The 21870-nt window shown below is 53.3% G+C and overlaps 1 protein-coding gene across 1 annotated transcript in view; it reads left to right on the plus strand.

Moving 5' to 3' along the window:
* IQCA1 (IQ motif containing with AAA domain 1) overlaps positions 1 to 21870 on the plus strand; it is a 150213-nt gene that overhangs the window by 47481 nt on the left and 80862 nt on the right. The window contains exons 7-8 of the mRNA XM_070070001.1: positions 2309 to 2393; positions 18326 to 18466. Of these exons, the coding sequence (XP_069926102.1) occupies positions 2309 to 2393; positions 18326 to 18466 (226 nt within the window). The remainder of the gene's footprint in view (positions 1 to 2308; positions 2394 to 18325; positions 18467 to 21870) is intronic.

Consider the following 21870-nt stretch of genomic DNA (forward strand, 5'->3'; position numbering starts at 1 on the left):
TCCACGTAGCGTAGCCTTGGTTCAGGGCCAGCGGCAGGTGCTGGCAGTCCACGTAGCGTAGCCTTGGTTCAGGGCCAGCGGCCGGTGCTGGCAGTCCACGTAGCATAGCCTTGGTTCAGGGCCGGCGGTAGGTGGTGGCAGTCCACACAGCGTAGCCTTAGTTTCAGGGCCAGCGGCAGGTGCTGGCAGTCCACTGCCAGGCGGCGCCCTCACAGGAGCTCCCTCTCTGCTGTTGGGGGGACTTGGTGCGAGGCGGGGTCCTGCAGAGGCCTTGCCGCTCCTCTGTCATCAGGCGCATGCGTGAGATCCTCCAGCCTTCGTCATTCGTTGGCTTGAGGAAAATGATTCCACTCTGGTTCTAACAACTTCCCGCGCAGGCTTCAGGATGAGGAAATGGAGTTGTTTTCGGGGTTGCTCGGGCAGGGGCTGTTGCAGGAATGAGGTGGGTGGGTGTGAAGAGACAGCACTGGGATTCTCGGTGCAGAGACTTTGGTAGATTTTATCCTGGTCGGGCTGGGCAGAAGGTGGTCAGCAGTGTGCAGGGTGGAGGTGTGAGGCTCGTGGACAGGCAGTGTGTTGGAGAACGCGGGGGCATCAGCCCCGTGATTGTGGACGGTGAGGCGCCACACCTGCCCCTTGGCTTCTCCGATCCCTGTCACCACTGCGTGCAGAATCTACTTGGGACTACACAGACTTTTGTTGATTCAGGCGTGGGGAACGTCCAGCCTGCAGGCCCTATGAGTCCCCGAAACCACTGGGTCCGGCGCTGCCAAGGGAGGCGCGGGCAGGGCTTGAAGTTCAGTGCAAGCACAGCAGGTGCACTTCGGAGGTGATGGTTGTGTGTGGCCACTATCCCACCAGCCTTCGCGGAAGAAAGGTTCCCAGCCCTGGCTCACATGAAAGGCCGGATGGGCGAATGGACAGGTGGGTAGTGAGTGCCCTCTCGACCTCATGGCCTTCCACTGACCGGCTCCACCACCATCCTGCCGGCGTGCTCCGAGGCTGGGAAGGTGTGGGACCTCACGCAGACCACGTCCCAGGCACTAGGGCACCGCCCTGGACCTGGTGTGAGTGGAATCAGAGCAGAGCATCCAAGCTAGGAGAGGCTCGGAGGCTCCCTCCCCGGCCCACGCACAGCTGTGTGAGGCCGGGAGAGGCTCAGAGTCTCCCTCCCCTGCCCACGGCACAGCCGCGTGAGGCCGGGAGAGGCTCGGAGGCTCCCTCCCCTGCCCACGGCACAGCCGCATGAGGCTGGGAGAGGCTCGGAGGCTCCCTCCCTGGTCCACGGCACAGCCGCGCGAGGCCAGGTTGCCTTCGTCTGCCTCGAGACAGACAGTTTGGAATCCAGAAGCAGACACAAGCGTGCTCCTCACTCCGTGAAGGAAGGCAGTAAAGGGACCTGGAAAGATGCAAAACTGAAGCGCAACTCAGTAATTTTTTTTTCAGAAAATATATTTGATATTGATAAAAATGTGTGTTTTGCAGGTTAGCATATAATGGGTTTGCATTTCCATGGATTGAATGTCTGTATTTTGAAGTCCTGGGCTTTACCGTGTAATCCAGTGAATCTCAAGGAGTGTAACTCGCGTAACGAAAGCTTTCTGGGGCCCTCAGAAATGACTGGGTGTGAAGGGTTCCTGGAGAACCGTGGATGCAAAGTCATTTTCAACGTTACGCTCTCGATCCCTTAGATCGCACACGTTTGTGAACTAGTGGAACCAGCTTGCCAGTAACGGGGTCCTTCTCTGTGTAGAGTAAACCCAACTCCTGTGGCAACGCGAGTTTCCTTTGGAGATAGTCAATGACCCTGTTCCAGCGGGAGTTGTCAGCAGTAGGTCCCGCGTCTGCTTTAGAAAGTGCAGAGCTCGCAGGGCCACAGGAGAAAGCTGTTTGTGACGCATAAATACGGGGCCCAGGCTCACGGGGAATCCGGACGTGAGTGTGCGGCTCGCACGCTGTCCTGACCTTGTGATGTGCGCAACTCCGTCCTCCTGTTGAGTTTCGGAATCCTGTGTTTACCCCGAAGGTTAAACAGGAAGCAATGATTTGTGCTTCTGTCTTCATCCTCAACTCACAGGCATTGAGCTTCTCAGCATTTAAGGGGAAAAAAATACGATCTGTTGCAAAGAGAAACGTTTGTCCCGTTGTAGCGGGTCCCTGGGGGAAGGGCCATGCCCTCAGTACCCGCAGTTCCTGTGCGCTGCTCCTGCTACAGGGGCCCGGCGCGTGACCACCTGCCCGCTGCCCGGCCGTGCGCAGATCCCTGAGTGCCGGTGGCTGGGCCTCACGCTGCCTCTACTCTCCGCAGGAACCTGACCGGCACGTTTCCCGACTACCCCACCGAAGAAGAGGGAGGCTCTGCCGTCATCTTCTCCAACAAGACCCCACAGCAGGTACGGTTCCTGAGCAATGAGCCGCCAGGGTGCTGCGGCCGCCGTGTGGGCTCTTGGTGACCTTCCCACGGACGTCCCCGTGAGGTTCTGTCAGGTGCTCGTCAGCAGGCACCAGGAGGCTTCAAAAAGTCCAGAAAAACAGAATTAAACGGCCTTTCTTTTGGTGCAAAAAAGTTTGAAATCCATGTATGGTTTTCCATAACTCATTTTCCATGAACTTTTTGTTTTTGTTTTTAAAGATTTATTTGAAAGGCACAGTTTACGGACACACACACACACACACACACAGGGAGAGATCTCCTCTCCACTGATTCACTACCCAAATGTCCACAGCAGCTGGAGCTGGACAGGTGCGGGCCCAGGAGCCAGGAGCTTCTTCCAGGTCTCCCATGTCGGTGCCAGGGCCCAGGCACTTGGGAGGGCCAAGCAGGGAGCTGGATCGGAAGTGGAGCATTTGGAATTTGAACAGGCACCCATGTGGGAGGCCGGCTTCTCAGGCAGCGCCTTTACCCGCAGCGCCACAGCTCTGGTCACTCCCAGGAACCTTATGAAGACGCGTAAGGCCCATTTTCTGCCCTGGGTTTCAGGTGTGTCCACCCTTGGTCCTGGGTCACCTTGGAGAGGGGTGCTGACGCGGGAGGCTCATTTTCTCGGTAAATGCTCAGAGCTGGATTTCCGGAGCCCTTTCTGTGCTGGTCTCCCGGCCCCTCCCAGTGCAGCCCCTGTCCCCACCACTGTCAGCGTCCACTCATCCACGCTCCCCAGGCCTTGGCACCTGCCGCTGTGCTGCCTGGGGGCCTGGCCCGCCCTCACCTCCCTCCAGAGCCCTCCTGCCCTCTTCCCGGCCTACTCCCTGTGCACCTGCAGGATTCACGTCTGCAGGACTCCACTCCGCGGCTGATGCGGTCGACACTGAAAGCTGCTTTCAAAATATCTTTGTTATCTCCAAGGAGGAAACTCTTCTCCAGCTCACGTGTACCATGAAAGCCAAGGGCACACACAGTTTATGCGTGACCTTGATGTGTCAGAGGCATTCCTACTAAAAGGGAAAACTTGTTAGAGGTTCCTATCAGAACTGCGAGTTAATGTTTCCTCGGAAGTTTAACAAATGTAATAAGATAAAAAGGAGCTGTAAATATTTAATAAATGAGGATATTATTTTTTACAATTACATGATTCTATTTACAGAAAACTCAATGAGTTTAATAAGAAATTATATTGATAAATATTTTTAAAGATTTATTTATTTTACTTGAAAGTCACACAGAGAGAGAAGGAGAGGCAGAGAGAGAGAGAGAGAGAGAGAGAGAGGCTTCCATCCGCTGGTTCACTCCCCAGATGGCCACAATGGCCCGGAGCTGCACCGATCCAAAGCCAGGAGTCAGGAGCTTCCTCCAGGTCTCCCACGTGGGTGCAGGGGCCCAAGGACTTGGGCCATCATCTACTGCTGTCCCAGGCCACAGCAGGGAGCCGGATCGGAAGTGGAGCAGCCGGGTCTCTTACTGGCGCCCATATGGGATGCCGGCACCACAGGTGGTAGCTTTACCTGCTGCCCAACAGTGCCGGCCCCTATATTGATAAATTTTACAGAATTGTACAGAATTATATTGATAAAAATTTACTGAAGAAAATGAAAGATTTGAACAAGTAGATTGAGGAATTACTTGAAATCACTAAAAACTCCGAGTGCAAAAGCACATTACTTTTCCACTACTCTGTGCTGTGAATCCAATTCCAATCCGAATCAGCAGTTTGAGTGAAAAGCTCACTCTGAGGTTCATAGAGAAGTGGGCTCAGGAGATGTCCAGAAAGTCCCAAAACAGGAAGAATGCAGGGGCCTGTCCTGGTGACTTGAGTTGAGATTGAAAGATACAAAGCAAATTAAACACAGCAGTACTGGAAGAAGAGCAGACCGCAGGGACAACAAAAAGAGCATTTATGGGACAAATATTCTGTGCCAGATAGTATGCAAAGTGCTTTATGTAAATTAACTCACTTCGTCACCCAGCCTTCGAAAATCAAGAGTAGGCTGATGTATTGAACAACACAAAATTCAAACGGCAGATTGCACAAGTGATGTTAAAGTCGTATTATAAACTAAGGAAAATATTTGCAACTGTGACGCAGAGAATCTTTCATCTGTAGAGGTCATAGAAAACAGTAGGAAATTCTGAACCAGCACCATGAAAAAGAAGGCAAAGAAGAACCGAAATGTAATAAAATAGATGTTTGGAACACACTGGCAGAGAAATTTAAATGCAGGATGATCTTCCTCCATCTCCTCACCTGTGTGGTTGGTGAAAGTTTGAAATCATGATAGTGAGTTGGGGTGCGTGTGGGAAAAGTCATTCCCATCCATTGTTGCTGGATACATGTGTTAGCATGAAATTTATATGCATAGATATTTTTCAAGGATTTATTTATTTATTTGAAAGAGTTACAGAGAGAGGGAGATCACACACACATGCACACACACACACAGGGAGATCATCCCTCCACTGCTTCACTCCCCAAATGACCACAACAGCCAGGGCTGAGCCAGGCTGAAGCCAGCAGACAGGAGCTCCATCCGGGTCTCCCCCGTGGGTGCAGCTGGACTGGCAGTGGAGCAGAGCAGCGTGAGCCGGAGCCCGCAGGGGATGCGGCGTCCCAGGCCGCGGCTTTACCTGCTGCAGCACAGCACAGCCCCAGCACGACGTTTTCAGAGGAGCGTGGATCCAGGCTGGCATCGGGGCTCAGTCAGCAAGGCCAGCATCCCATACGAGCGGCGGTTCGAGTCCCACCTGCTCCAGGTCTGACCCAGCTCCCTGCTAATGAGCCAGGGAAAGCGGCAGAAGACGGCCCACGTGCTGGGGACCTGGCCCACGTGAGAGACCTGATGGCTGTAGTTCCAAGCTCCTGCCTTCCGCCTGGCCCAGCCCCAGCATTGCAGTGAAACGGCGGATGGAAGATTCATTCTCATTCATTTGCTCTCTCTCTGTCTCTCTCTCTCTCTCTCTCCCTCTCCCCTCTCTCTCGCTCCCTCCCTCTCCACCCCCCCCTTCTCTCTCTCTCCCTGCCTTTCAAATAGACAAATCTTTAAAAAGTGAGCGTGGATCAAGGACATACCAGGAATTTTAATGTGTATGCCCTTTTACTCGTACGCACTATTTGAAGAATTTATACTAAAAAATAATAAGACAAGTCGCCATAGAAGAGAAATCAGTGAGTGTTTGCCCTAAAGGGCTGAAGAGTCAATATTTTAGGTTGTGGAACTCAGGTCGTCTGCCACACGGCTCAGCTCTGAAAGCCACCAGAAGCCCCCTGTGAACGGATGGCGGGCTGCGGGCCCCTCAGTCGTCATCCCGGACCCCAACGGCAGGCCTGCTCCGGCCCACGCGGCGTGATTTGCGGATGTCTTCCATGGAGGATTTCGAAAGCTGTTTGTGTCTGCCTTGTTTGTAGTGTGGACAAAGAAGAAAACCCAGAGCAGCCTCCAGCAGGGAGCTGGTGGGGGACAGCAGCACGCCCCCCCCCCCCCGTCAGCCTCCTGTGTCCCTTCACCCGTGTGACCCCGCAGGCCGTGCACATGGGGCTCCCCTTCAACAGGAAGTGCCACGCCCCTCCCATCCCGTCACTCCCAGCCTTCCCTCTTCCCCAGAGCGCCCCAGCCTGCTCCCCGGAGCTCCACGGAAACTACGTACGGACCCTGCTGTTGGGCAGCTCATCAAGCCCTGCCTGGCATTTAGTTCTTGTCCCCCAGCTGACGTGCCGGGCACAGGTAGAGTCCTGAGCGGCCAGTGGCCAGCACAGGATCAGGTGTGAGTGGAAGGTCTGAGTGGCCAGCGAGCGGCATTCAGAAGTGGAGTTCACCGCCAGTCAAACCCAAAACCAAAGAGAACTCAGAGCAATGGTGTTACCTCCTTCAACTAAATCAGGGGACACAGAGGAGAGTGGTTGTGTTGTTGAGACAGACAGAGCTCCCGTGTACTGGCCGTGGGCTGAAGCCAGTAGCCAGGGACTCGATCCGGGTGTCCCATGTGGCTGGCACAGAGCCAGCTGCCCAAACCCTCTCCTCTGCCTCCCAGGGTGCACAGTAACAGGAAGCTGGAGCCGGAGCCAGAGCAGGTTACCACACTCGGGCACCTGATGGGGACGTAGGTGTCCCTGCCAGTCCAAACATCCACCCTCAGGCGACTGACAAGTCAGGTGGCATGTTGATTAAATATCACGCGGCACCACACAGAAGTCTGCGATTCCTCCTCTGTCGTGGGCTTCTCCTCTGTAAATGGAGATACCGGCAACACCTGCCCCCTGGTCAGAGGGGGTAATCAGATGAGATGGCACAGTTCCGTACTTAAACAGAGCCGGCACACTGACACCTGCCAAAGCCGTGGCAGTGGTCACGGGTTGTGGTTGTGGTTGTGGTTGTGGTTGTACCCATTGTGGAAGCCGCATGAAGACAGGCTGAACCAGGCGTGATCACCGTGACAACGTACCTACATGGTGAAATCTATATTTGTAAAACACAAAGATGACGCGAGGATGTTCTGTGACATAAGCGTAGCACTGATGCTAAGCCCGAGTGAGTGCAGATAAAACCACGGCTCTGTTTTGCTTTGGGGTATCAATGCATAATGCAAACTAACATATTCTCACGCTAAAGCCAGCCGCACGTTAAATCAGTAAAACACGGAACTGAGTGGTGGTTATTCCCGAGTGCAAGAGCAACTCAAGTCCGGGATGTCTAAAGAGACGTCTTCCACAGAGAGCCCAAAGGGTGATGAAAGGACAACTTACTACCTCAGTGGCCGTTCCTGATACTGAAAGGTAACACTCAGAGGGCCAGTGCTGAGGCATCACTGGTAAAGCCGTCTGTAACGCCTGCACCCACATGGTTGCCGGTTCAAGTCCCGGCTGCTCCACTTCCCATCCAGCTCCCTGCTCATGCACCTGGGAAAGCAGCAGAGGATGGCCCGGGTGTTCAGTCCCCTGCCACGTGGGAGACCTGGATGAAGCTCCTGGCCCCCGGCTCCTGTTGCAGCCATCTAGGGAGTGAACCAGTGGACTGAAGATCTCTGTCTCTCTCTGTAACTCTGACTTTCAAATAAATAAATAGATCTTGTTGTTTAAAGATTTATTTATTTATTTGAGAGGTAGAGTTACAGACAGGGAGAGACAGAAAGAAAGGTCATCCGTCCGCTGGTTCACTCCCAAGATGGCCACCATGGCTGGAGCTGTGCTGATCTGAAGCCAGGAGCCAGGAGCTTCTTCTGGGTCTCCCACGTGAGTGCAGGAGCCCAAGCACTTGGGCCATCTTCCACTGCCTTCCCAGGCCATAGCAGAGAGCTGAATTGGAAGAGGAGCAGCCAGGATTTGAACCAGTGCCTAGATGGGATGCCAGTGCCGCAGGTGGCAGCTTTACCTGCCACACCACAGCATTGACCCAATAAATAATTCTTTACAAATGGTAACACTTGGGGCTAGCGCTGTGGTGTAGTGGGTAAAGCTGCTGCCTGCAGTGCCGGCATCCCATATGGGCGCTGGTTTGAGTTCCGGCTGCTCCACTTCCGATCCAGCTCTCTGCTGTGGCCTGGGAAAGCAATAGAAGATGGCCCGAGCCCTGGGGCCCCTGCACCCACGTGGGAGACCCAGAAGAAGCTCCTGGCTCCTGGCTTTGGACCAGCTCAGCTCCAGCTGTTGCAGCCAATTGGGGAGTGAACCAGCAGATGGAAGACCTCTCTCTGTCTCTCTCTCTCTCTCTCTCTCTCTCTCTGCCTCTCTTCTCTGTGTAACTCTGACTTTCAAATGAATAAATAATTTAAAAAATGGTAACACTCAACAAAATTGGAATATGTGAGTACTTTTTTAACATAACAAAATATTTCTATCTTCATTCATAACCCAGTGTCATATTTAATTAAATTTGCTGAAAACATTTCAACAAATGGCAGCGAAAACACAAGGGCCACTTGCAGCGCTGCTGCTTGGCAGTGTCTGCCAGGAACTGCTGAGGGCTTAGGGGGACGCACGGGGAGTGGGGAGTGGGGTGGAAGGGTAAGGGATCACTGCGGGCAAATGGTTCCTACACAGAGAAAAGCAAAGCGACTTCAATGGGAATCCACTTCAAGTAACAGAAGTAAGATGGGGAGCTAGGAAGTTAGCCTGCGGAAAGCTGTAGCTTTGTATATGGGAACAGCAGTTAGACAGCAGTCTGTGTACAACAGCAGTGACAGAACCGCGCGTAATAAATGGCCATGCCGTGGACAGACTGTGAGATGCATCAGATACAGAGAAATGGAAAAGTAGCCGTGTTCTTAGGTGGGAATACTCAGCATCATAAATAACTCGTTCAGACATCATCTACAACTAAAATAGAATCCAGATACAAATACCAGTAGGATTACGCTGGGGCACTTGGGGTGTGGGAGTGACCACCCTAAACTTTGGGTGGAAAACAAGTAACTGAGAGTGGCCATTAAAATTCTGAAAATGGAATGTGAGGAGGAGGACGGAATCCTGCCAGGTGTTCAGACGTGTTATTAAGAGCCCTGCCGGTCAGACAGAGGACTGGAAAGACCGCAGTGGACACGAAGAGCAGGCTGGGAAGAACACCCAGACACATATAGACGTGCACCCTGTAATTAAGGTGGCTTCCTGACATGTGAGAAAAAGGAAAGTAAATGTGTGAGAGCAACCCCCAAGCCCCTGGCAAAGGAGACAGTGCGTGTCCGTCTCCTCACGCGGTAGCCCAGACGACTCCAAGCAGACCAGAGACGTAAAACAAAAACGTGAAGGAAATACGCCATCACCTCCGGGGGGAGCAGCCTCCTAAATACGATGCAAACCCAGGAGTCAGAGAAGGGAAAATTGACCAATTCAGCTACACAGAGTCCTTCCTACATCCTACACCCGGGAAGGGAGGTTACACTCGGTACCAGACGACACCCGGGAAGGGAGGTTACACTCGGTACCGGACGGCACCCGGGAAGGGAGGTTACACTCGGTACCGGACGGCACCCGGGAAGGGTGGTTACACTCGGTACCGGACGGCACCCGGGAAGGGAGGTTACACTCGGTACCGGACGGCACCCGGGAAGGGAGGTTACACTCGGTACCGGACGGCACCCGGGAAGGGAGGTTACACTCGGTACCGGACGGCACCCGGGAAGGGTGGTTACACTCGGTACCGGACGGCACCCGGGAAGGGAGGTTACACTCGGTACCGGACGGCACCCGGGAAGGGTGGTTACACTCGGTACCGGACGGCACCCGGGAAGGGTGGTTACACTCGGTACCGGACGGCACCCGGGAAGGGAGGTTACACTCGGTACCAGACGAGAAGGCATTTTTCTGTAAGAAGGTCAATAATCCAATATAAAACATAGCAGAGGGATGTGAACAGATCTCGTAAAAGTCATGGTGGATGTGGAACATCGTAAAAGATGTTCAACACGGGAAAGGACCAGCCCCGCACATACAAGGAACGCAGGGGCCAGGGCTGTGGCGCAGTGGGTTAATCCTCCGCCTGCAGAGCCAGCATCCCCTATGGGCGCCGGTTCTAGTCCCAGCTGTTCTTCCCGTGTCCCATGCAGCTCTCTGCTGTGGCCTGGGAAAGCAGTGGAAGATGGCCCAAGTCCTTGGGCCCCTGGAAGACCTTTCTCTCTGTCTCTTTCTCACTGTCTGTAACTGTACCTCTCAAATAAATAAATAAATAAATCATCTTTTTTTAAAAAAAGGACTGCAAACTACCTGGACAGACTAAATTGCTGAATTGAACCTCACCAAAATTCAAAACTTTCCACTGCAAAAGGCATCGTTAAGAAATCAGGAAGGCAGGCAACAGACTGGAATAAGATATTTGCAAAATGTGTGCCTGCTACAGAGTTCTTACCTACTGTACAGAGTACATCTCCAGAAGACAGACGGGTGAGTGCGTGGTGCAGGGGATGCCTGTGTCCCGTACGGGAGGGCTGATTCCAGGTCTGGCTGCTCCACTTGCAATCCAGCTTCCTGCCAATGCACACCCTGGGAGGCGCACGTGATGTCCGGAGCACTGGAGCCCCAGCTCCTGCACACATGGCACAGCAGGTGGAAGTCCAGGCTCCCAGCTTCCTCCTGGCCAGGCCTTGGCTGTTGCTTGGAGAGTGAGCCAGCAGATGGGAGTTATGTCTCCGTCTCTCTCTCTCTCTCTCTCTCAAATAAAATTGAAATAAATAAATATTTTGGGGAAGAAGGAAGGCAATCCAATCAAAAAATGGGCAGAAGCCCTGAAAGACACCCACAAAGGAAGATGATGAGCTAAGAAGACCGTGAGAAGAGGATCCACACCACTTACCACTAAAGGAGTGAAAATGAACACCGCAGTGGAAGAGTTCGTGCATTTCCCACCCACGGGGATGTCCGTGGTCAAAAAGACAAATAGTTACAAATGTTGAGGTCTTAGAGAAAAATGAGCCTCACATGGGCAGTGTAGAATGGTGGAGCCTCTTTGAAAGACAGTTTGTCAGTTTCTTAAAAGTTAATCATGGCCGGCACCACGGCTCACTAGGCTCATCCTCCGCCTGCGGCGCCAGCACACTGGGTTCTAGTCCCGGTCGGGGCGCCGGATTCTGTCCCGGTTGCTCCTCTTCCAGGCCAGCTCTCTTCTGTGGCCCGGGAGTGCAGTGGAGGATGGCCCAGGTGCTTGGGCCCGCACCCCATGGGAGACCAGGAGAAGCACCTGGCTCCTGCCTTCAGATCAGTGCAGCACTGGCTGTAGCAGCCATTTAGGGGGTGAACCAATGGAAGGAAGCCCTTTCTCTCTGTCTCTCTCTCTCTCCCTCTCTCTCTTTCTAACTCTGCCTGTCAAAAAAAGTTAATCATAAATTCACCACTCAGTTCCACTCTTAGAACTCTGTCCAGGAGAAATGAAAATATATGTCCATACAAAAATATTGCATGTGGGGCCAGCCAGCATTGTGGCACAGCAGGTTGAACTGCTGCCTACGATGCTGGTGTCCCATGTGGGTGCTGGTTCAAGTCCTGGCTGCTCCACTTCAGTCCCGCTCTTGCTAAGCACCTGGGAAAAAAACAGAAGATGCCCAAGTGCTTGGGTCGCTGACCCACGTGGGAGACCTGGGTGGAGTTCTAGGAGTTCTCGCATCTGGGAAGTGAACCAGCAGATGGAAGATTCTCTCTCCCTCTCACTGTAATTCTGCCTTTCAAATAAATAAAATATTTAAAAATACATTGTACATGAATAGTCATAGTAGCATTACTCAGCCAAAAATATAAAACAGTCCAAGATCCATATGCTGGTGAATGGATCATTGAAATACAGTGTATTTGTGCAATGGAATACTCTTTGGGAGTAAAAGCTGAACAACCGACACATGCTACAGCATAGACAAACCTAAAGAAGACTGTGCCAAGTAGAAGAAGCCAGACTCAGTAGGCCGTGCATCGTTCCGCTTCTGTTGAATGTCCACAAGAAGCAAATCTCTGCAGGCAGTGGATTATCGGTTGCCTGAGGAGAAAGGAAAGGGTTAAAGTTGACGAGCGGGAGGGGCCCTGGTTGGGACGATGACACTGATCTATTGGGATGGTTGCAACGTGGCTACAAAAAGGAGTGGGTGAATTGTGATGTGGATATATGCCTCAGGAAGGGTATAGTTGTAAAAAACAGGCAGCAGGCTAAAAAAAAAAAAAAAGTGGTGTCTGACCGAACGGGTGGCACAGCGCATTTCTAGCTTTGGAAGGTTTTGCTGTGGTTGAAGACAATGGCAAAACAAATTCACTGTTGGCTTCTTGAACAACAACAACTGCAGAGCATACCAGTTTCAGCCATGGCACACGTGCGGAGACAACTCCCTCCTGCATTGCTGGAGGGACTGTACGTTGGCACCAGCATGCAAGGGAACTGGACCGTGTCACACGCGTGCACGCTTGGGCCAGCACTCCAGCGTATGTCTGCTGATGCACGCACGCCACCTGCAGAAGTGCGTTTGCCCACATTAGTTCACCGCAGCACTGAGCGCCAGCCTGGATTCAGAAACGCCGGCCGCGCTAACCACGAGGGCCCTGCGTTTCTTCCACAGTCACAGTCTTCCTGCACCTTCTGCCTCCGTCACCCCTCTCTGGAGCCACCCGTGTCATGTGGCTGAGCCCCTCTTGGGGTCTCCCCATCCCAGGGACCCACCCTTCAGGTGTCTAAACCACCACCCATGCTGCCAGAGCCACCCCAGCTGCTGCCTCCGTGGGCCACTCTGGCCCGAGGACCCAGACCAGCGACTGCACCTGCCTGCCCAGCGCAGAACCCTGCCCCAGCCCTGCGAGCACCCAGGGCTGAGCCCTGCAGCCAGGCTGTTGGACCCTGCCAGCCTGGCCCTGCCCTCTGCCATGCTTGCACCCAGAGCTGCCCCTGCAGGAGCACCGCACATGCACTGCTGGTTTGGCCCACAACCACCCACATGCACAAATAGCCTGACCCTTCTAACTGGCCTGCAGCTTGGCCCTGCAGTCAGGAATGTACACGCTTCTGTCGCCCCTCCACGTGGTGCACTGGGTCGGTCCCAGCCCGCTACCTCTACCACCATGCTCAAGCCCATACCCGGCCTCTGATAGCACTCGTGTGCCTGCAGTCCTGCCCCGAAGAGAGTGTGCACACCCTGGCCTGCCCCTCACCCCTGCTGACTCCACCCCCTGGCTGCTGGACCCAGAGACACAGCTGGGGACTCCAGCAGCCCTCATAGCCACGAAGACCACCCCCCCAGCTTTTGACCCCAAGAATCACATAGGTGCCAACATCACAGACACCAGCTCCCTGAGTCCGAGACTCGAATTCTCACAGTGCCCCCCAGCAGGTCGCTATCCCCCTACCCCTTCAGGTGAATAGCTTTCCTTAGAAGCCACCCTAAGGTGCAGAAGAGATGACTTCATCAAGTTTGTAGGCTCCTTCACCAAGTCTGCAAGGATCATGAAGAATCAGAAAATCCGGCACCATCTGTGGTTTGGGGAGATTTGCATGTCACCCCAGGGCTTTGTGTATTGACATTTAATCATTGTGAGATATTAAAACTGCAAATGTTTGGGGAGGAAGTCAGGTTTAGATGAGGCATTATGGAGGAATCCTGGTGGTTTTGCAAAAAGGGGGAGAGACCAGACAGACAGGAATGCTATCCTTTTATTTTTATTTCTTTAAAGATATATTTATTTATTTTTAGGAGTTACAGAGAGAGGGGGAGAGAGCGAGCTTCCATCTGCTGGTTCACTCTGCAGGTAGCTGCAACGGCCAGGTCTAGGTCAGGCCAAAGCTGGGAGCCAGAAGCTTCCTCCAGGTCTCCCATGTGGGTGCAGGGCCCAAACACTGGGGCCATCTTCTGCTGCTTTTCCCAGGCCATTAGCAGGGAGCTGAATCAGAAGTGGAGCAGCCAGGAGTAGAACCAGCGCCCACGTGGGATGCCCGAATTGCAGTCGGCAGCTTTACCTGCTTTGCCACAATCGTGGCCTTGCTCACCGTCTCTTGCCTTGTGATGCTGTGTGGTGCCTTGCGCTCTGCCAGCAAGGAGGCCATCACCAGTGGCCAGAAGAACATCACAGAACACAAGTAAATTAATTCAGGAAAACAACACAAGAACAAACTGAAAAGGTGAACCTAGAAACAAACATGAACCTAGCAGAAACCTTGGAACTGAAGAATACAAGAGTAGAAGGAAAAAATGCAATAGAGAGTTTTGAGCACTGGCCTGATCAAGCAAAAGAAAAAATAAGCAAATGTGGGGCCGGCACTGTGGTGCAGTAGGTTAATCCTCTGCCTGTGGTGCCAGCATCCCATGTGGGTGTAAGTTCTGGTCCCGGCTGCTCCTCTTCCCATCCAGTTCTCTGCTGCGGCCTGGGAAAGCAGTAGAAGATGCCCAAGTCCTTGGGCCCCTGCACCCTGGGGAAAGAGAGACCCGGAAGAAGCTCCTGGCTTTGGATCAGTGCAGCTCCAGCCATTGTGGACCTCTCTCTGTCTGTCTCTACCTCTCTCTGTAACTCTGTCTTTCAAATAAATAAAAAATAAATCTTTTAAAAAAACAGTGTATGTGCTGCCTGCAAGAAGTTTCCTTTACCTGCAAGGACACGCGTGGACTGAGAGTGAACGGATGGGGCAGATGGCTCATGTAAATGGGAACCAAAAGGAGCAGAAGCGGCTGCAGTTGCTTCAGACAAAATAGGCTCCAAGTCAGAAACTACAGGAAGGGCAGCTCGGCGTGATGCATTGTCACCTGCGACTTGGCATCCATCCCTATGGAATGATGGGAGGGCCAGCGCGTCAGGAGGACGTAGCAGTGGCAAGCAAGCAGGCCCCAGCATCAGGACACCTAAATATACGGAGCGTGTGTGGCTGCCTCTGAAGGGAGAGCGAGATTATAACAGCACCGGTTCACCAACGTCCAGGTCACCCAAACAAGATCAGTGAGGAAACGTTGGATTCGAACTCTGCTTCAGACCCAAGGGACCCAGCAGCCGTCGGCAGGGTGTTTGATGCAACAAAATACCCACTTGGCAAGTACACACAGAACTTCTCCAGGATGAGCCGCGTGTTGGGCCACAGAACACGCCTGGCAGTATTAAAAGGATCAAAATCCCCATCAGGATCTTTGCAGAGCACAGAAGTAGGAGACTGGAACTCAGTAAAAGAAGCAGCTGGGAAAAGCAGCATACAGAAATAGGTAGAGATTCTGTATACCGAAAAAGAAATTAATTCTACATCCAAAAAAAGAAATGAAAAACAATCTCATTTACAATATGAACCATAAAATTTGGGGCAGGAGTTGTAGCGGAGTGAGCTAAGCTGCCACTCGGGACACCCACATCCCATCTCGGAGCGCCTGGGACCGAGTCCCACCCCCATTTCCATTCCAGCTCCTGCTGGTCAGCCTGAGAGACAGCAGACAGGGCCCAAGTACGTAGGGTCCTGCCGCCACGTGGGAGGCCAGGGGAAGTTCCTGGCTCTGGGCTTCAGCCTGGCCCAGCCCTGGCTGTTGTGAGCACCTGGCGGAGTGAACCAGCAGGTGGAGGATTCTCTCTCTCTCTCTCTTTCCTTCCCCCCCCCCACCAAATAAATAAATAAGTAGCTTTTAAAAAGAGAACTTAGAAACAACCCTAAGCAAGGATGATCTCTACAATATAAACTATAAAACATTGATAAATTAATTTGAAAAAGTCACAGGAAGTGGAAAGATAGTTCATGATCTTAGGTTGGAAGAAATAATATTGTTAAAATGTTCATAGTACCCAGGTGATTTGCAGATTCAATGCGATCCCTGTCAAAATTCTAAGGACATTGTTCACAGAGATAGAAAGAAACCTGAAATTTATGGGAAACCACAAAAGACTTCAAACAGCCAAAGCAGTCTTGGCAAAAAGAGGAAAGTGCTAGACATCGCACCGGCTGACTTTGCAGTACATCACGAAGCTACCACAATCAAACAGTATGATGCTGTCGTAAAAGCAGACCAGCAGAACCAAGTGGAGAGTCCAGAAATACCCCACGCGCTGCAGTCCACTGGCGGTCAGCAGCGATGCTGGAGATACGCAGTGACAGGTCAGTCTCTGACAGGTGGTGCTGGGGACACTGCATGCCCTCAGGCAGAGCGTCGGTCAGGCCCTTGTCTCACACCACACACAGCAGTCAACCCAGAGTGCATTGAATACGTGAACGTAAGACCTGACAGGTGAACTCTAGAAGAAAACAGAGATGCGCTCACGACGTGGTCCGGGCAAAGACTTTCTAACTATGGGCCTGAAAGCCCGGGCAACACAGGGGTAAGGAGGCAGAAGGATCGACTCCAGCTAAAACTGCTACATAGCAAAGGAATCCGCAGGCTGGAGAGACCCCGTCTGCAAGCCACAGCCTGGTAAGCGTCCTGTGTCAGAATATGCGCGGAGCTCAAGACACGTAACCGACGGAGGGAGGGATTGGCGAAGGACCTGGTTGACTTTTCTCCAAGGAAGACTTCCAAATGGCCAACAGCCGGCTGAACAGAGCCCTGGCATCACAGGACCGTGCAAGGTCCAGGCACAGCGAGGTGCCGCCTCACGCCTGTTTGGCTGTTTGCGTTTTTTATTTATGTGTATTTCATACTGTAGAAGAAATGGACGTGTATCAAAAAGTTACGCAGGCGTGGGCCAGGACGCGGAGCGGCGGGAGCTCACTTGGCAGGGATGCAGCCACGATGGGCGAGGGCATGGGCTCCTCTGCACACTGAAAACGGAGCCGCTGCGTGACCAGCGACACTACAGGGGGCTTTCCAGAGGAACGGAAATGAGCACTGGAAATGTGGCCCCTGGCGCGTGACTCGCACCGCAGGAGTGATGTGAGACAGGCAGACACGCAGACGACCTGGGCGCGTGCCAGAGCGAGTGGATGAAGACAGCTCCTGTGCACAGTGGGAGTCCGTCCTGCCGTTTAGGAGGGACACCGTCATTGGTGACCACACGGGTGAGCCGGGAGGACATCACGCCGCGGGATGCGTTTCCTGTGCGGACTCCCTGTGCGCGACCCTGACACGCGGAGCGTGCGTGACCCTGACACCGCGGAGCGTGTGCGACCCTGACACGCGGAGCGTGTGCGACCCTGACTCGCGGGGCGTGCGCGACCCTGACACGCGGAGCGTGCGCGTTTAGTTTCCCCGTGTGCGTTTCGTGCCGTCGACTACATCCACGCGCGTTCTTCTGCACCTTGCCTCTTTCTTTCACCATTGAGAAATTCATCCCAGTTAGCAGAACCCAGCTCCGCTGCGTGGCGGTGTGTACTCGGCCAAGTTCCTGAACTTCGTGTTCCAGTTCCGTCATCTGTAATAGAGCACGCGTGTGTGTGTGTGCGCGCGCGTGTGTGTGAAGAGAGAGACTGTGTGTTTGACAGCAAGTGAGGTGGTGTTTCTGAGGCTCTCGGAGCAGGGCCTGGCGTAGCATCAGAGCTCTGGGTGGAAGCCCCAGCCTCGTTCTGCAGCGGAAGAAATGGGAGCTTTTTCCGTCACGTGACCAGGGAAGAGCAGAGCCCAGGGCCCACCAGGAGGGGGTCCAGCAGCTCCCCCGTGGTGTCTCCCAGAATTCACAGCTCTGTGGCAGTGAGCATGTCCTCAGTAAACCCCTGCTGTACTGGAATGTGGTGTATGCGGGTTTTGTTGTTGTTACAAATCTGCCGATTCTCCAGTAGCATTAATCCTGTGTGAACAAGGCACTTTAACATAGGCTGTAAATTTTAGAATGAGTGGTCTGTGGGGCTGTAGGAAATACACATTACGAGTGAGTGAGGCCGACTGTGAGACCAGGCACAGGACCTTGCACGGTCCTGTGATGCCAGGGCTCTGCCGATTCTCCAGTAGCATTAATCCTGTGTGAACAAGGCACTTTAACATAGGCTGTAAATTTTAGAATGAGTGGTCTGTGGGGCTGTAGGAAATACACATTACGAGTGAGTGAGGCCGACTGTGAGACCAGTGCACAGGACCTTGCACGGTCCTGTGATGCCAGGGCTCTGTTCAGCCGGCTGTTGGCCATTTGGAAGTCTTCCTTGGAGAAAAGTCAACCAGGTCCTTCGCCAATCCCTCCCTCCGTCATTCATACAAAGGGAGTTATCTCGGGAGCACCTGTTGCCGGCTGGGCGCAGGCAGGACACAGAAGGTGTCCTGAGCTGGACTTCGGAGGGTTGTGGGCAGGGCTGGCATGCTCAGGAGGCTGTGGCCTCTGCTGACCTCCGTGGGACCCCTGAGAGCCAGGGAAGCTCCAGAGCCCTCAGAAATGTCGGCCCTCTGACATCCGGCAGACCGTGTGGTGCCCCTGTAGGGTCGGCCTCCGGGGTGCAGAGCAGGGCAGCAGAGGGCTGCTGACCGGTAAAATCGTCCTCCCAGATGGGAAGATCAGCCCTCCTCTTGAAAGGGGTCGGCTCAAATGCTACCACTGTTTTGTTTTTTTTTTTTCCCCAGGTTATTGATGATATCATTGCAAGCCAAGAAGAAGAAGAAAAAAACAAAAAGAAGAAAAAAGAAAAGGAAAAAGAAAAGGAAAAGAAACCCAAGAAACCAAAAAAGGAGATGGAAAAGAAGGCAGCAAAGGACAAAATAAAGGTAAAGAGTTTGCATATGGGATTTTAGAAATTGTATTTGATTATTAGCGACTTTTCTGGCTTGATTTGATGGGATACCCTCAGATCTCCTGACACTGACGTCACAGGCAGCTGTTCCTCCTGTCTAACCACAGTTTTGTGTTTATATAATCGATGAGCAAGTTGCCATCATTTCTAGGACTTAATATCTACGAGGATAAGGAGCAGCCCAGCGGCTCGGAGACCCTGTGTCTGTGCACACACAGAGGGGCTTCCGAGAGTTCACGGAAAATGAGTATTGTGAAAAACTATGCGCGGATAGCAAAAACCTTACACCAAAACAAGCTTATCTTTTAATGTTGCTTTTTCATGAATTTTGGAAGATCCCTACCTGTGAAAAGTTTGAGTTTTCATTCTTCAAGATAAACTGTCCCACGTGTTTTCCCACAAGTGTAGAGAGAGGGAGAGAAATACTTGACAGACAAGTAACACAGGAAAGTGAAGGTAACTAAAGCATTGCCATCTCGGGTCCATGTGAGCAGTGTTTGCTGCTTCCTACCCGAGGACACCAGAGCCCACCCGGTGTCACATGGGCCGGGCCTCCCCTGGTGGCGTCCGTGGTGAGTCAGGGGCTCCTACCCTGGGCTGGTACCTGCAGGGCCTTCATCTGTACGCATGTGAGAGGTGCGTCCCGGGCTGCAGTGAGCTCCCTGTGTGAACTCCTTCCCTGGGCACCAGGGCCCGGGTTTAGCAGTGGCATCGTCCCAGGCACGACGGTCAGACGTCCTGCACAGCTGACCACCCTCTGAAGATCCCCGTCCTGCTCTGACCCCGGCGTGTGTCACCCCTCGAGGGTGGGTCCCCCCAGGTTGTGGCCCTCTGCGCCTCATCCCAGTCGGCCCTCGGGAGTGGTCCCTAAGGATAGGACCCAGAGTGGCTGCTGGAGGCCGACCCAGCTGTGGCACAGGGAGCAAGGCCGCGCTGCCCACTCAGCAGGACGCAGAATGTGGATCCCGTGACTTTCTCAGGGAATGGCAGCCTGAACCCCAGCGCCCCGTCACAGCGGGCCTCTGCGACCACTCAGGACAGGACCAGGCTGAGGACTCAGACTTTGTAAGCAAAGAAGGAGAATGTGCAGTGGCAACGCCTAACGGCCACCTGCATCTCACGGGGACATGACGCAGACGCAAACTCCTTGTGGACAACGGCCCCTGGCATGGTGGCGGCTGCACAGCTGGGGACAACTCGTCCCCTACCCTGGGACAAGCCACAGATCTCTCGTCTTCCCCCACCCCTTTCTCTAACCGTGTGCCTTGTCACTCGCTATGTGAACCAAAGGGGAGAGCTCCCAGGCCTCAGCCCCAAACCCCTGTGTAGCTGTCCACCTGAGCCCCCACCCCATGTCTCCTGCAGGACCGAGGCATTCACCCTCAGTGACCCAGGGTGTCAGTGCCACAGCTCACAGTCAAGTCCCCCCACCCAGGAGTTAATCCAGTGTGAACAGTGTCTCCCTGAGTCACGTGCCTCCTGGGGAAGCCACCCCAGGGACAGTCCTGCGATGGAACCAAGCCCAGTCTCCTGCCTGCCACCTGGTGTTGAGGTGGATTTGTTGTGAGAGGAGGAATGTGGTGGGGGCAAGAGGCGCGGAGTCACCACAGACCCCGAGAGTCGGGTGAAAGCAGGCCAGAGGCGAGCAGCCCGCAGACTCGTTTATTTCAGTTGGTACAGCAGCTTATATAGCCAAGGCAGCCAATCCGGTCAAGGGGCAGTCTATGCCCTAACCAATCCCAGCCTGTTACCAGGCAGGCTCTGTTGCCAGGCAGGCTCTGTTGCCAGGTGGGCTTTGAAGCCGTTCCTGAGTAACTGATGCTGGCTTGCCAGTGGCCATCTTGGCATGGCCTTCTCATTCCACCACAACCGGCAACTCGGTTCTCCCAGCCCCTGGGCCTCCTCCGGGGCCAGCTAACAACTCAGCTGCCTGAGGCTCAGCCTCTCCCTCCTTCCCCCGTGAGCAGCAGGCCCAGCCTTCCCAGGCCCTGCCCGTGTCCAGGAAAGCAGCCCGTGAGACTGTCCTGTCTGCCTGCGCCCCCAAAAGTCCTACCTTGTCCCAGAAAGCAGAAAGCTCACCCTCGCTCTGTACAGCGAGCTTTTATAGTCCTGCTCGCACTTTGCAGGATAGTTTTGAAGCACCCACGCATGAGGAGGATCGGAGTAATTTCAATATTATTCTAAGCTTATTTTCCCTTAAATACACATGAGGGAGTTTTACTCTTGCACATTAACATTTTCTTGTTGGTGAAGCCTTTTACACTCAGCACAATCAAAGGTGAACTTCTGAAAAGTAGTTTTTTATCCATGAGCGAAGAGAACGAGTCTCTCCTTAAACGTCACAAGTATTTACTCAAAATGAACATGAACTTGAACAAAAAAATACGAAACCTTGGGATTAGGTGAACAGTTCTTAGGCTCAACACCAAAAGCAGGTCCCATAAAAAGAAGTGGACCTCTGGCTGGCGCCACGGCTCAGTAGGCTAATCCTCCACCTGCGGCGCCGGCACACCGGGTTCTAGTCCCCGTCGGGGCGCTGAATTCTGTCCCGGTTGCCCCTCTTCCAGGCCAGCTCTCTGCTGTGGCCCGGGAGTGCAGTGGAGGATGGCCCAAGTGCTTGGGCCCTGCACCCCATGGGAGACCAGGAGAAGTACCTGGCTCCTGGCTTCGGATCACGGTGATGCGCCGGCCACAGCACGCCGGAGGAGGTGTGAACCAACAGCAAAAGGAAGACCTTTCTCTCTGTCTTTCTCTCTCTCACTGTCCACTCTGTAAAAAAAAAAAAAAAAAAAAAAAAAAAAAAAAAAGTGGACCTCATCAAATTAAAAAAAAAAAAAAAGTTTGCCGTATGAACAGCCCAGTGAGGAGGGGGAAGAGACAAGCTGTGGACTGAAAGGAGGTGTTGGCCAAGCACTCATGGGACAGGCTGGGCTGTATCAATCACTCTCGGGATGAAACAGTAGGGAAAATCTTCGGACACCTTGTTTTTAAACCCACCATTGCTGGCTGCCCATAAGGAGCACCTCTGTCAAGAGTGCTTCAGGGACTGGCATTGTGTGGTAATGGGGACAGCTGCTGCCTGCAGCACCAGCATCCCACACAGGCGCCAGTTCAAGTCCCAGCTGCTCCACTTCCCATCCAGCTCCCTGATAGTGTGCTTGGGAATACAACGGAAGATGGCCCCAGAGCTCGGGCCCCTGCACCCACGTGGGAGACCTGGAAGAAGCTCCTGGCTCTTAGTTTTGGTCTGACCCAGCCTTGGCCATTGGGGCCATTTGGGGAGTGGATGGAAGATCTCTCTCTGTCTCTCCCTCTCTTTCTCTGTAACTCTGCCTTTCAAATAAATAAGTAAATCTTAATAAAATAAAGAAAGAATGC

Source organism: Oryctolagus cuniculus, chromosome 3 (genome assembly GCF_964237555.1).
Source record: "Oryctolagus cuniculus chromosome 3, mOryCun1.1, whole genome shotgun sequence".
Lineage (NCBI taxonomy): Eukaryota > Metazoa > Chordata > Mammalia > Lagomorpha > Leporidae > Oryctolagus > Oryctolagus cuniculus.